This window comes from Anolis sagrei, chromosome 4 (genome assembly GCF_037176765.1).
Source record: "Anolis sagrei isolate rAnoSag1 chromosome 4, rAnoSag1.mat, whole genome shotgun sequence".
In the NCBI taxonomy this organism is placed as follows: Eukaryota; Metazoa; Chordata; class Lepidosauria; order Squamata; family Dactyloidae; genus Anolis; species Anolis sagrei.
The window spans coordinates 77,322,158-77,337,403 of NC_090024.1; the positions used below are offsets into that span (position 1 = coordinate 77,322,158).

The 15,246-nt window shown below is 39.4% G+C and overlaps 1 protein-coding gene across 1 annotated transcript; it reads left to right on the forward strand.

The window, feature by feature from the left end:
- The first annotated feature begins 20 nt into the window (after positions 1 to 20).
- On the forward strand, positions 21 to 15,246 carry TDP2 (tyrosyl-DNA phosphodiesterase 2). The gene is made up of 7 exons (XM_060774909.2): positions 21 to 268; positions 4,215 to 4,294; positions 5,203 to 5,376; positions 6,656 to 6,747; positions 10,107 to 10,225; positions 11,579 to 11,749; positions 14,741 to 15,246. The coding sequence occupies exons 1-7, from the start codon at positions 44 to 46 to the stop codon at positions 15,020 to 15,022; spliced, it is 1,143 nt and encodes a 380-aa protein (XP_060630892.2). The 5' UTR covers positions 21 to 43; the 3' UTR covers positions 15,023 to 15,246.

Here is a 15,246-nt window from a genome sequence, read left to right on the forward strand (position 1 = left end):
GTTAACGGGGCGTGGCTTCTGGGAGGGTAGGGACCCACTGCGCATGCGCGGCGCCAGCGCGGGCCCGCTTACTTCTCCGGCCAAGATGGAGGCGGATAGTATGGCGCAAGTTCTGGAGCCGGAACTGCTGCAACCCTCTGAGGAAGAGAAGCAGCGGGAAAAGCTGGAGGAGACCCGGAAGCGCCTTTGCATGGAATTTGCCAACGTCAGCGGCACAGACGTAGCTGTTGCCCAGTGCTATTTGGCAGAGAATGACTGGGACATGCAAGTAAATGAAAGGCTGTGGGCCCATGCTCATTGTTGTGACAATTTCTACTTTTTGTATACATTTCATTTATATACTTCCTTCTATAGGACCTCCAATTCAGCTCTGTGGCAGAAGCTGACCAGAGATAGAGCCTTGCTAGATGATCTAGAGCAGGCATGGGCAAACTTTGGCCCTCCAGGTGTTTTGGACTTCAACTCCCACAATTCCTAACATTATTATTATTATTATTATTAACTTTATTTGTACCCTGCTAGCATCTCCTGAAGGACTCGATGCGGCTTACAAAGGCCAAGACCTCAACCCACAATATAACAGTACCAAAAACCAAGCAAATTAAAAATAGTTAAAGCAGTAAACAACAAGCAATAAACAAAACACTAAGACACAATAAAACTGGGCCAGGCCAGAGTAATGGGTACAAGATTAAAAGTGCTGATGTGACAGGTGGTATATAAGGCATTATAGGGCAAGTGCAATATGCGGTGTGCAGCAATCTTATTTCAAGTAAAGTGCTTATGGGACTTGGTGTTGGAGATTTCCTAGGCTGGGAAGGCACATTGGAACAGCCAGGTCTTCAAGTTCTTTCTGAAGACTGCCAATGTAGGGGCCTGTCTAAGATCTTTGGGGAGGGTGTTCCAGAGATGGGGGGCCACCACGGAAAAGGCCCTGTCTCGCGTCCCCACCAGACGCGCTTGCAACACAGGCGGGATCACGAGCAGGGCCTCTCCAGATGACCGAAGTGAACGCGTGGGCTCGTAGATGGAGATGCGCTCCCGCAGGTAGGATGGTCCCAAACCATTCAGGGCTTTGTAAGTAAGCACCTGCACCTTAAATTGGGCTCGGAAAATAAACGGCAGCCAGTGGAGCTCCTTGAACAGGAGGGTTGACCTCTCTCTGTAAGAGGCCCCAGTTAACATCCTGGCCTCTTACAGAGAGGCTGTTAGGGATTGTGGGAGTTGAAGTCCAAAACACCTGGAAGGCCCAAGTTTGCCCATGCCTGATCCAGAGATTAACATGTTAATCAAATCTACAAAAGGAAAGCCCAAAAATGTGACTATTATTTATTTATTTATTTACAACATTTATGTGCCGCCCTTCTCACCCTGAAGGGGACTCAGAGCGGCTTACAAGATATATCTATATAAATAAAATGTAATGTTTGTTTGTGAGATTAACATAACTGAAAAATCACTGGACAGATTGACACCAAATTTGGACACAAGACACTTCTCATGCCAACGAATGACCACTCATTAAAACACTGGAAAACACAGCAAAGGAGACTTAAAAAGCCGAAAAACAAAACATACATTATAACACATGCACAAAACCACATATATACACATACACATATATATTAGGCTTGGGTAACCACGGAAAAATTTGGTTCTAAACTCGTTTTGTTTTTAGGGGGCCCTTGCGTTTCGTTTTTTTTAATAATTCCGAAATTTTCCTTTTAAAAATTTCAAAATATACGAAATTTCGTATAATTACGAATTGATTCGTTAATGGCGGACGCGATTGCGCAATATGCTAAAAAAAAACCTCCAAATGGGACAGGGGGAACTTCTGAAGCTTCCCTCTCCCTCTGTTGTTGACTGTTGGTGTGATAAAACAAACAACTATAAAACTTGCACTAGACATGCAAAAATAATTACGAAATAAATTGAAAAAATTGTTTCGAATCTAATTTACTCCTCACACTTTTCCTGCATGGCTCAATATTGGATCGTAAGCTAATTTAAATACGAATTAATAACGGATTACGAAATTAACGAACGAAACCGCCCAAGCCTAATATATATATACACACACATATACGAATATATACACACACAAAATGCATATATAGAGACTGGGCCACACAATGTGTGTGTATATAATATATTAAATTATTAGCATAGTACGATATCAGTATTATATATTACTGTATTGTACTATACCATTAGGCTCTCCCGGTGGCGCAGTGGATTAAAGCGCTGAGCTGCTGAGTTTGTTGACTGATAGGTCACAGGTTCAAATCTGGGGAGCGACGTGAGCTTCCGCTGTCAGCCCCAGCTTCTGCCAACCTAGCAGTTCAAAAACATGCAAATATGAGATCAATAGGTACCGCTCCGGCAGCAAGGTAACAGCGCTCCATTCAGTCATGCCGGCCACATGACCTTGGAGGTGTCTATGGACAATGCCGGCTCTTCAGCTTAGAAATGGAGATGAGCCCCACCCCCCAGAGTCAGACACAACTGGACTTAATGTCAGGGAAAAATCTTTACTTACTACACCATTATATTGCAATATTATTAGTAATATTACATGTAATATATTCAATTATAATATTGTATTATTATTAGTATTATATATTGTGTTACATTATAATATTATAAATATTATATGTATATAGAATATATTATATTATTAGTATAGCACAGGAGACAATATGGAACTGTCGTCAACTCTGTCCCCCTCTCTCTTCACTCTTCACTGTATACATTTACCAACATAAAGGAGAACCTACATACATAAACACTTCATATTACATATTACACATGACACCACTCACTTCAGTCCTTCACAGGGAGGGGTAATATGACTTCGTCTCCCGCAACCAGAGCTTATAATTCATAATTTAAAATTACATTATAAGTAAACATCATTGGTAGAAGTCCGTTTGTGAGGATTCTTGCTGGGATTTTTCCGGCAGAGGTTCAAAGGATTTCCACAGTCTGTTCTTTCTCCCATATTGAAAAGGGTGGTGATAATGGCGTGCTCACAGTCTCCTGGGATTTTCTCGGTCTCCCACGCTTTTTCAGTGAGGTGGAATTGTGTCAGCGCAGGCCTGCCTTTAAAATTTTCAACAGGGATCCCATCAGGTCCACTGGTTTTGTTATTTTTTAGTTGGCTGATGGCTTTGCTGACTTCCTCCAAACTAGGCACCAAGCTCACACCTGGTTTGTTGTGGCATTTGCAAGAGGAACTCTTCAGCCACGTTGGAGCTGCGGTGAATGAGGTTGTGGTAGTGCTCTTTTCAATTGAGTTTTTGTTCTTTAGAAGTTTGTTTCCATCTGATGAACATAAAGGATGTATTAAATGATTTGTTGGGCCATAAATTACCTTTGTGGCTTTAAAGAGTCCCTGTAGACATCTGCAAGGTGTTGTATTTATTGAGCCTTTTTTGTCTACCAGATGTTACTGAGTTCTCTCGTCCTTCCTTTGACCTCAGCTTTTGCATTAGCACAGGTATGGGCAAACTTCGGCCCTCCAGGCATTTTGGACTTCAACTCCCACAAACACAGGAATTGTGGGAGTTGAAGTCCAGAACACCCAGAGGGCTGAAGTTTGCCCATGCCTGCATTAGCATCGATCTTTTTCTTAGCAGCACAGTTGATGTCTTTTTGCCATATTTGGAAGACTTTCCTTTTCATATGTTGGATCTCATTAACATTCTCATCTAAGCAGTCTTAATGTTTCCTTGTTTGGTGTCCAATTGTTTGTTCACAGGCAGTAATGATAGACGTCTTCAGTTTATTCCAATATTCCTTAACATTTTCAGGGTGTTCCATGAGTAGATGATCCTTAAGCATTGTTTGGAGATCTTGCCATCGTGGATCAGTTGCAGTATGTCCCATCTTGCCTTCATGAAAATAATAAGCTTCTTAAAATTAGCCAAGGGTTTCTCTTTCATCAGCAGTGTATCGGTTTGTCAGTTTCAGCTATTTCATACATTTTCACCCACTAGTGGAATATTTCTGTTGTAAATCTATTGTGATTGGAAGCTATCTTGGGTATCACTCAGAAAGAAAGGTGGCACATAAATAAAATAATGGGGGTGGCTTTCCCCCTACTTTGTTTTTTGTTTTTCATTTTGAGTAATGTATTCCAATTCATGATGTTTTTAAACAACTTGAAGTCAGTCGTGACCCACCTTTTTGCCTGGTGTTTTGTTTTCTAGAGAGCTCTCAATTCTTATTTTGAGCCACCACTTGATGAACCAGCCATGGACACGATGCCTCCTCCTGTAACAGAGACCTTGTAAGTTACTAGTATAAAAAGTGTTGGTCTTTACGTCTGAAGAACAGTTTGGAAAACAATAATAATAGTAACAACAATAACACAGCCCAACAAAAAATTATCGGTGTCTTGGTTTTTATATTTGTTCCTGGTGTTATTTGGGGTGCTGATTCAGAAAACTGCACTGCATAGACCACTTCAACTCTAGTTTCTTAAGTATGATTACTTTGTTTTTTTATGGGTGAGCAGATGGTGACTGGTAGATTGCATATGTTCCATATCTCAATAACTAGAGCTGATAAAGGAAAAGAAGTGTTATTTTTGCAATTAGGAAGCCAAATAGACCCAGAAACAGGTCTGACATTTGAGGCACCAAGATGTGTGTTCGCCAGTGTAATAATAATAATGTTCTTTCTTTAAAACTCACCATGTACAGCTTGATGCTACAGCAGAAGGCCATGGCTCAAATAGAGTGAATGGGTTGAATATCCCTTATGTGAAATGGTTGGGACTAAAAATGTTTCGAATTTAGATTTTTTTCACCATTTTTTGGAAATACTTGCATTTGCTATGGTGCTGCTAAAATAGGTGGTGTGCTGTTGCTGCCACCAATATATGACATATATAAAATCAGAGCTTAGGAAATTTAATGTGAAAAATGACAATCTACCAGAACTTCCCAACTAACATGGTCTTCACCAACTAGTATCTTTTGGAATGATATCCTCTCCTCTCTGTAAAAAGGTTTCTTTCCAGGTTTTGCGTTGACTTGGTTTTGACTTTCATATGTAGCTTTTACTCTATCAGGACCAAATTGAATGAAGACAAAACAAACTTCACAGTTGTGCCCCTTCCTAAACACTATGTTGTTAAAATATGAGTAAATAGTAAAAAAGAAATTGAGTTAAACATGTGTCTGTTCTACCTAGTGTCGATCTTACTGGTGAATCATCTGATAGTAGTGTACCTGCTACTGTAGAAAAAGTTGGTCGCAGCCCACAAGAAGATGATAGCACATTTTCTTTAATTACCTGGAATATAGATGGCCTGGATTTGAAAAGTCTTCCAGAAAGGGCACGGGGAGTCTGTTCTTATATTGCTTTGTAAGTATTCACAACTGTCATCCTATGGACATCTACTAGAGAATGTTACGCCTCCTTGAAATAACTGTGATTTTTTTCCAAACTAAACAATACCTGACCAAGTGAAAAATAAGATAGAAGGACAGGCCCCAATATTTTCAAATATTTTAGGTGGCTTGAAGTGTTTCTAAAGTATACTTTTATTTTACAACTGCACACACCTGTGAACCTTTGTGATGCCTTTGTATATTAATTTGGATGTTTTCTGTTCATGGTCTATGTTAGTTATAATTTTCACTAGATTATGTTTTAAGTTATTTTTATGTGGGGTTATTCTGATTTATTATATTTGTACTTATTTTTATTGAGTCACTGAATGTTTGCCTTTTTGTTTGTTGTTTTATTTGAGGCCCCCGGGGGAGATAGGGCAGAATACAAATAAAGTTTTATATTATTATTATTATTTTCTACGGAATGCAAGCAACACCTAATTCAGACCTTAACTATTATTAAATGATAACATTGTTGGCTAATTGTTCTGCCATGGGGTGAAAAATGCTTTTGGAGGGCAGGTCCCAGTATAGTTTAAATATACACCAGAATTTGGTTGCGGAGCTTTTGGATCAGCTTTCTAATAGTTTTATACTAATGTGGCTTTTGGAAGCAAAAAATAAAACAAAAAACAAGAGGTCATTTGGTCCTGCAAAAATCATACATCTCTCAGATCAAGGATACAGGTGCTTTATTTCACATGAGAGTAGACGTAAAATCAGCAACATTAGAAGATCCACTAGTGAAGATCGAGAGATGAAGGAAAGAACTTGAAGTGCAGGTGTATTCTCTTCAAATTAGTGTGGCATATTTGCTTTCCTTCATTTCACTTGTACCTGGATAGGGATGGCAAGCTGCCTGGGCAAAACACCAAAATAAAAGCCTTCTAGTAATCAAGCCAGGGTGAAAATAATGTTGCCATCTGGGTGGTTCCAGGGCCTTTATCAGTTATTATGTGGACTTTAGGACTTTGTACTCCTTGCATGTGTAGCATGGCCACTATGGTGCAGTTCAGATGTTCTGGTGTGAGTCATGAAGTATTGCCTACTGATTAATGTACATGTGTGTGATCACACTGGTTGTTTTTAAAAAGAGAAAAAGACATCCACTCTAAAACACTAAGTTACAGTCATTCTGTAACCTGGCACAGCTTTGCTAATTGGAATTAATTGTATTTTTCTTTGTTGCCTTATAGTATTATGGTATGTTGCTTTTTGCCTTCCATTATAATTTCCACTTTTTCATTTAGATACAGCCCAGATGTTGTTTTTTTACAGGAGGTTATTCCTCCACTTTTCGACTACCTACAGAAGCGAGCAGTCAGCTACACAATTATTCCAGGTAAAATGGCTTTTTATTATAATTTCAATATATTCAATGCATATTCTTGTCATTTTGTTCAATGTGGAGCACCGTCTGTGGAGGATGGGTTAGCTGCAGAGCTTGAAAGTTAATTTTTGTATGATGCATTTTATAATCTTGCCAGCTGGAGATTGCGGGAGCTTAGTCAACCAAGTTCTGGCTGGCTGCACCAAGTTCCTGAAATCATAGAATCATAGAATCAAAGAATCAAAGAGTTGGAAGAGACCTCATGGGCCATCCAGTCCAACCCCCTGCCAAGAAGCAGGAATATTGCATTCAAACCACCCCTGACAGATGGCCATCCATCCTCTGTTTAAAAGCTTCCAAAGAAGGAGCCTCCACCACACTCCGGGGCAGAGAGTTCCACTGCTGAACGGCTCTCACAGTCAGGAAGTTCTTCCTCATGTTCAGATGGAATCTCCTCTCTTGTAGTTTGAAGCCATTGTTCCGCGTCCTAGTCTCCAGGGAAGCAGAAAACAAGTTTGCTCCCTCCTCCCTGTGGCTTCCTCTCACATATTTATACATGGCTATCATATCCCCTCTCAGCCTTCTCTTCTTCAGGCTAAACATGCCCAGCTCCTTAAGCCGCTCCTCATAGGGCTTGTTCTCCAGACCTTTTATCATTTTAGTCGCTCTCTTCTGGACACATTCCAGCTTGTCAACATCTGTCTTGAATTGTGGTGCCCAGAACTGGACACAATATTCCAGATGTGGTCTAACCAAAACAGAATAGAGGGGTAGCATTACTTCCCTAGATCTAGACACTATGCTCCTATTGATGCAGGCCAAAATCCCATTGGCTTTTTTTGCCGCCACATCACATTGTTGGCTCATGTCTAACTTGTTGTCCACAAGGACTCCAAGATCTTTTTCACACGTACTGCTCTCGAGCCAGGCATTGTCCCCCATTCTGTATCTTTGCATTTCGTTTTTCCTGCCAAAGTGGAGTATCTTGCATTTGTCACTGTTGAACTTCATTTTGTTAGTTTTGGCCCATCTCTCTAATCTGTCAAGATCGTTTTGAATCCTGCTCCTGTCCTCTGGAGTATTGGCTATCCCTCCCAATTTGGTGTGGTCTGCAAACTTGATGATTCTGCCTTCTAACCCTTCATCTAAGTCATTAATAAAGATGTTGAACAGGACCGGGCCCAGGATGGAACCCTGCGGCACTCCACTTGTCACTTCTTTCCAGGATGAAGAGGAAGCATTGGTGAGTGCCCTCTGGGTTCGTCCATTTAACCAATTACAAATCCACCTCACCGTAGTTTTGCCTAGCCCACATTGGACTAGTTTCCATGCCAGAAGGTCATGGGGGACCTTGTCGAAGGCCTTACTGAAATCCAGGTACGCTACATCCACGGCATTTCCCGCATCTACCCAGCTTGTAACTCTATCGAAAAAAGAGATCAGATTAGTCTGGCATGACTTGTTTTTGATAAATCCATGTTGACTATTAGCAATGACCGCATTTGTTTCTAAGTGTTTGCAGACCACTTCCTTAACAATCTTTTCCAGAATCTTGCCTGGTATTGACGTGAGGCTGACTGGACAGTAGTTGTTTGGGTCATCCTTTTTTCCCTTCTTGAAGATTGGGACCACATTGGCCCTCCTCCAATCTGCTGGAACTTCTCCCGTTCTCCAAGAACTCTCAAAGATGGTTGCCAATGGTTCCGAAATGACTTCCGCTAGTTCCTTCAATACTCTTGGGTGTAGTTGATCTGGCCCTGGGGACTTGAACTCATTTAGAGCGGCTAGGTATTCCTGTACGACTTGTTTCCCAATTTGGAGTTGGATGTCCTCAAATCCCTCATCCACTCCGTCTTGCTGAGGTTGAAGATGACTTTCTTTTTGTGAGAAGACCGAGGCAAAGAAGGTATTTAGTAGTTCTGCCTTTTCCCTATCCCCTGTCAGCATTGCCCCATCTTCTCCTCGAAGAGGCCCTATCGCCTCCTTGTTTTTCCTTTTTCTACTGACATAAGAAAAGAATCCCTTTTTATTGTTTTTAATGTCCCTGGCAAGCCTGAGCTCGTTTTGTGCTTTAGCCTTGCGGACCTTTTCCCTACAGCTGTTGGCTATTTGTTTGAATTCTTCTTTGGTGATTTCTCCCTTTTTCCAGTTCTTGTGCATGTCTCTTTTGTGTCTCAGCACAGTTAGAAGTTCTTTGGACATCCATTCTGGCTTCTTTGCACTTGTCCTATTTTTTCTTTTTGTTGGCACGGTTTGCAACTGCGCCTTGAGTATTTCACTCTTGAGAAACTCCCATCCATCCGTAACTCCCTTGTCTTTTAGCATCTGTGTCCGCGGAATGCTGCTCAGTGTTTCCTTCATTTTTTGGAAATCAGTTCTCCTAAAGTCCAAAATGCGGGTTTGACTTGTCTTAGTTTCGGCCTTTCTTTGTACCTCAAATTGCAGGAGCACATGGTCACTTGCCCCTAAGGATCCTACCACTTCAACCACATTGATCAGGTCCTCCACATTTGTTAGGATGAGATCAAGAGTAGCCAATCCCCTTGTTGCCTCTTCTACCTTCTGGACCATGAAATTGTCTGCAAGGCAAGCGAGGAATTTGTTGGACTTTGTATGGTGGTTTCATTGAGATCTCATGCTAATTTGAGGATCTCAATATGTGAGTGCCACAGAGACACACTGCATTGTATGTGAATCTGGACAAACTGAGGTTAATACTACCTATGGGTTTAGATGTCTCATTTCAGTAGGTCATAGATTAAGACTGATCATAGTTTAGTGGTTAAGATTACACTGAACTACAGTAAATAAAAATGGAAGCAAAAGCATGGGTGGTGCATTCTGCATAAAATTAAGCTCACTATTTTCTATTAGACAAAAATGTATTTATTTATTTAAAGTCAAAAGCATTGCATAAAATAGTTTATCTAAACTGATAAAATAAAGGGATCACAAGCTGCTAGATAGTTTTAGACTAAAAACAGGTAACAGCGACTGAATTGTCTGTAGCTTTAAACAATTCTTTCTCTGTGCATGAGCCACAGCATTGTGAGCAAGCATACAGATTCTGAGTTGTTTGTTCTGCTCCACAATCGCACAAGCTGAAGGATTCTTTTAAGTAGTGCCATTTTCCAGGTTTTCTTCTGATCTGCCAACTCCGCTTCTGAGTCTGTTCAGTTGCCCATTCTTTGGACACAGAAAGAACCTCCCCTTGAAGACTGAGTAAATATAGTCAGGCACCCCCTGGGCAATGTTTCTTGTAAACAGCTAATCTTTCAAACCCAAAAGCATTATTTTACACAAAAAAATTAAATGAGATGTCATTAATATTAACCTCTTTTTTCTCTGTATGTGTTTCTCTCTCTCTTCAGGTAATACAGATGGATATTTTACTGCCATAATGTTAAAAAAGTCAAGAGTAAAAATAATAAAACATGAAATAATACCTTTTCCTACAACGTCTATGATGAGAAATTTGCTAGCAGTGCATGTGAGTGAACCGTATGTTTAGTTTATGGACAACATTATTTGTTCTAACATTACAAGTCCTCTGAAGTGGGTTAAATTGATAAACTGTCAGGCGGAAACGGTGTTAGGTTTCCAGCCTAAGGTAGAGAGATAAGAAATTTAAGATAGCAATATACCTAAAATGGAGGTAACGAATGTTGGGCGAATGGGCTTATTAACCAAATACCCTCTTCATAAATGCACAGCAGAGCAACTTATTAGCAGCAGCATGACCATCATCAGTAGCCAAAACACAGAGACGAATGTTATCTCTTCCATAGGAGGCTGTTCTTTATAGCAAAATAATATAGTTGCACTATTTACAAGAACATGTTCTTTATACTTCCTTCTTTGTCTCCACGCTAGGCTGCTTTCTTATGCAGATAAACAACTTCACTCTCACAGAGCCTCCTCTCAGATTGAAGTTACACAAGAGCTTCACACGGTAGCTTTTTACACACAGCAGCCTTCCCACACAAGGCCTTCAACCTGTAGCTTCTATCACTGAAACTTCTCACACCAGGCATTCTCAAACTGAGGCCTACTAACACTGAGGCCTTCTCAAACTGAGGCTTACACACTGAAGCCCTTCTCCAACAGAGACCTCTTACAGACTGAAAACTTCTAAGCTACAGGCACACCTGCTTATATTGAACTATAGCTTTTGCTGAGTCATTGCATCCATTTAACCCTTTCAGTGCTTAACTCACATTTTGTAATTAAAAATATCTAGTTAATTTTTAATATTTCTAACAAAGAACATGTATCATATATATCAAAGCTTTCCAAACACTTCATGTTGATGACACACTTTTTACACTTTCATCATTTTGCATCACAGTAATCCAGTTCTCCTAGCAAACTGGAGATTATCCCAACCCCTTATAAGAAATATGGAAACATACTTAAACTCTAATAATGAAACATATAGGGAGACAACATTTTTCACGGAAACCTTTTCCCTTCGTATTTTAATTTTTTTTATGTATTGCTTATTTCACATGGTCTCAGAGGTTTCTCGTCTCATTCACACACTAATATGTCACAACACTCAGTTGGAAAGCTCTGATATAGATGTTCTTGGTTTACAGCTCCATTATCCCTCACCACTGGTTGTGCTAGTTATGCTTGAGTAATTCTATAACCCAGTAATATTTGGAATGCCACCGTATTCCCAGAATCCAGTCTGAGAAAAGACCTGTCTTTCGGCTAATCAAAACTATAGGGCCGAATTTGATGAGTAGGGGGAATTAACCAATATTGTAAGGAAAATTGGCGTCATGATGTAACAACCCCATCCATGTAACATTTATTTTACAACTTTATCTTTTAACAGGCAACTGTTTTTGGCAATGAGCTGTGCTTTATGACTTCCCATCTAGAAAGTACTAAGGACCATGGCGAGGAACGTTTAAACCAGTTGAAAATGGTGCTGGCAAAAATGAAAGAGGTTCCCGAGTCTTCTACTGTAATCTTTGGAGGAGATACAAATCTAAGAGACAAAGAGGTAAACTGAAGTAAAACTGCTTGAGGGTTTCTTTTGTAGCTATTTTATAAAAGTCATTGTTGACTTTACAGGTATTTTGCAGTTAATGAGGCAGTTGTGCTCCAGGGCCTTGCTGGTAATGCTGAAATTACATAGGTGGAATAAGGAAAGGTTCCTAAACCAATAAAAAGCAGGCATTTCGGGTTTCAGCAAACTTTTTATCAAAACTAATGCAACAAACAAGTCTTGCATAAGTAAAAACAAACAAAGAAAACAGGCCAGTTGAAAACTTTTTGTCTAATGCATCCAATGATGACTACTTCTTTCCCCACCAACCACTTATGATTTCAATTTTGTTGGTCACTGACAGATTTAATGGTTTTATTTTTAACCTTCTGGTGGCAGCTGATGAGGCAAGGAGTTTATCTTTTCACCTTTTTTCTGTTCTGATATTTGCACTTTCTCAAATTGTGGAGGTACCTTTTGCTTACCTCTCCTGTTTTAAGCAGGCACACACAGCTAAGTGGGGTCAGCTAGTGCAGAATCCTGCTCTTTCCCAAGTCAAGCTTTATTGCATTGTTTACTGTAACACAACACTGAAATCCAGTTTCTCCAGCTTTCCTTCATTTTTCTTCCTTTGTTAACTCTATTAAAAAAAACTTCAGCTAGACAGAGGACAAGGATGTATTTGGTTTTAAATGCTTATTTATGTTTTCTTTTATAGATGGTTTTATGTGTTATATATGCCGATTGTTTTGGACTTGTATTGCGTGTAATATGTTGTAAGCTGCTTTGGGTCGCTTTGTAGGAGAAAAGCGGGATATAAATAAAGATTTATTGTTGTTGTTATTATAAGGAGGACAGGTTGGGCAGAAATAAAAGTCTTTTATCAGTTTTACGGCAGAGGGTTTGTTAAGTGAGATATGCTTGTCTTTGGATCTTCTGTGAGCAAAAAGTGATCTCTGGGAAAAGAAACTTGCAAATTCCTTTACAAAAAAGGTTTCTTTAAAATTCCTTCTTTTCCAAAATGAACAATGTTATTTGTCCCCAAATTAGAAGACTGTTTCTAAGGGGGAGTGCTTTCTTAATGCCTACTTTTCAATCTGTTGGGTTGCTAATGATTTTATGACAAATTTATTTACTTACTTACTTACTTACTTGCTTACTTATATTTATATTCCACCGTTCTCACCCCGCAGGGGACTCAGGGCGGATTACAATGTACATAGACAGACACACAGAGGCTATTTAACTTTCCAGCTTTCATGAGGGTATTCTGGCCACCAGGGGAGCTGTCACTTCACCGTCCATATGTGACACTGATGATGAAGTACTTCTTCATTCTTTTTTGCTTGCTTGCTGGAGATTTTATGGTGTTGTAAATTAGTTAAATTAGCCTCCCTGCATAAGCGGTACATAAATTTCCTACTTGACAGCTGTCTTTCGGGTTGCAAAGGTAGACATCAAGCTTCAAAAAGGTCAGACGATCACTCAGACCTGGGCTGGCTTCAAACACATGAACTTTTGGTCAGTAGTAATCTTAATGCAGCTGACTCCCAGTCCTGGTGGCTCAGTTATATGGGACTAACTCAACATTAATTGGGTTTGAACATTTTGAATATCTCCCAAGTATAACACAGTCAAAGTACCATATTTACTCAATTCCAATACTCACTTTTTTATTAAATTACCTTCCCAAAATTAGGGTGTGCATTAGATTTGCGTGATATGGTAAATACTCTTTTGGGTTTCAGAATTTTAAAAATTGAGGAGCACATTAGACTCATTGGCACATTAGACTTGAGTAAATACCGGTAATGATTTGTTGTTGTGTGCCTTCAAGTTATTTGCTGATTTTCCGGGGCTGAAGGAGTGCGACTTGCCCAGGGTCACCCAGTGACTTTTCATGGCTGAGCAGGAAATAGAATCCTGGTCTCCAGAGTAGTGATTCAACTCTGAAACCCCTACACCTTGCTGTCTATCTTAAAACAGTGATAGGAAATGTTATTTTGTGAGATTTAATCCCCAACTTAAAATACACTTAAGAAGCAAGGTCACGTTTACTTTTCATTTTAATGCCAATTAGTAATATGTTTTATTTATTTTAATTGGGATGGGTTTTTATTTTTGTAATGTGATGTTTTTATGTGAACAGATATTGTCTAATACGTTGATGTGATCCTACCAGTATTTTATGTGGTTATGGCACTTGGATGTGCTTCTGTAAGCTGCCCTGAGTCCTTTTTGGGAGATGGTGGTGGGGTATAAATAAAGTTTTATTATTATATTATTAATTCACATTAAGCCAGAATTTCCCAGTTATTGAAATCACGTGAACTCTGGCAGGGATCTCTACCCCGCTGAAAATCAATGTATATTGAGTCAGAGATGCACTTAGTCCTAGTGTTCATTTCTGTCTTCGTGAACTATGAATATTTGCATCAGTTCATTCAGTTCAGAATGATAGCAAAGAGCAAAGGAAGAATATTTAGCATATTCTTTGAAGGAAAGCACAACATCCTATGGAAGTTGCAATATTTCATCTTATGACACTTGTACAAGTTTCTTAAAGTTCCCAGCTCTCTGAAAACCATATAAAAAGATATAAAGTGTCTGTGACAAACTTTTGTTTCTAAATTGTTTTTTCTATAGATTGAGCATTGCTTAGCTGCAATTCCAAAATCCAGAATTGCCCATCTGGTTGCCTGAGATAGTATACACAAAGTTTGTTTCATGTACAAAATTATTTAAAATGTTGTATAAAATTACCTTCAGACTATGTGCGTAAGGTGTATATAAAACATAAATGCATTTGTATTTAGACTTGAGTTTTATTTCCAAGAAATTTCATTATGGATAGATATGCAATTAGAAGTATTTAAACACTGCAAAGTCCAAAGCACTTTGGTCCCAAGTATTTCGGATAAGGAATATTCAAGCTGTAGTACACATAGTAGAGTACTCTTTCTGTTTTTCTTTCATTTTAATTTTTTCATTTTTTCTCTCCATCAGGTTGCTAAAATAGGAGGATTACCAAACAATGTTCTGGATATTTGGGAGTTCTTGGGCAAGCCGGAACATTGCAAGTACACGTGGGACACAAGTCAAAACACTAATTTGGATGCCTGTTACAAGTGCAAATTGCGGTTTGATCGCCTCTTCCTTCGAGCAGCGTCTGCTGGCGGGCAAATTATTCCTCAGAGTTTGGATTTAATTGGGCTTGAAAAACTAGACTGTGGCAGGTTTCCTAGTGATCACTGGGGCCTGTTTTGTAATTTTGATCTGGTACTCTGAGCAAAAATGGTTTTAAAGACACTTTTGCAATTTTCTTCTGCTGAACTTTAAACCAGGTCCAAGATTTCTTCAGATTCACATTTCTAAGACTTGATACACTCCATTTGTTGCTGCTGCTAATCAGTGGGGTAAAACACCCCTTCAAGTTAATTTTTTCTGCTTCCAGCTCTAAGAGAAAGTTAACTCTTGAGCAAAATAAAGCCAGTTTCCCAATTGGAACAGAA

What these genes read in the sequence shown, in the direction of transcription:
- TDP2 (XM_060774909.2), top strand. Translation starts at nt 44, where the DNA reads ATGCGCGGCGCCAGCGCGGGCCCGCTTACTTCTCCGGCCAAGATGGAG. An exon ending in GTCTGTTCTTATATTGCTTT is followed by an intron (nt 5,377 to 6,655) that starts GTAAGTATTCAC and finishes TTTTTCATTTAG; the next exon opens with ATACAGCCCAGATGTTGTTT. An exon ending in CAGCTACACAATTATTCCAG is followed by an intron (nt 6,748 to 10,106) that starts GTAAAATGGCTT and finishes CTCTCTCTTCAG; the next exon opens with GTAATACAGATGGATATTTT.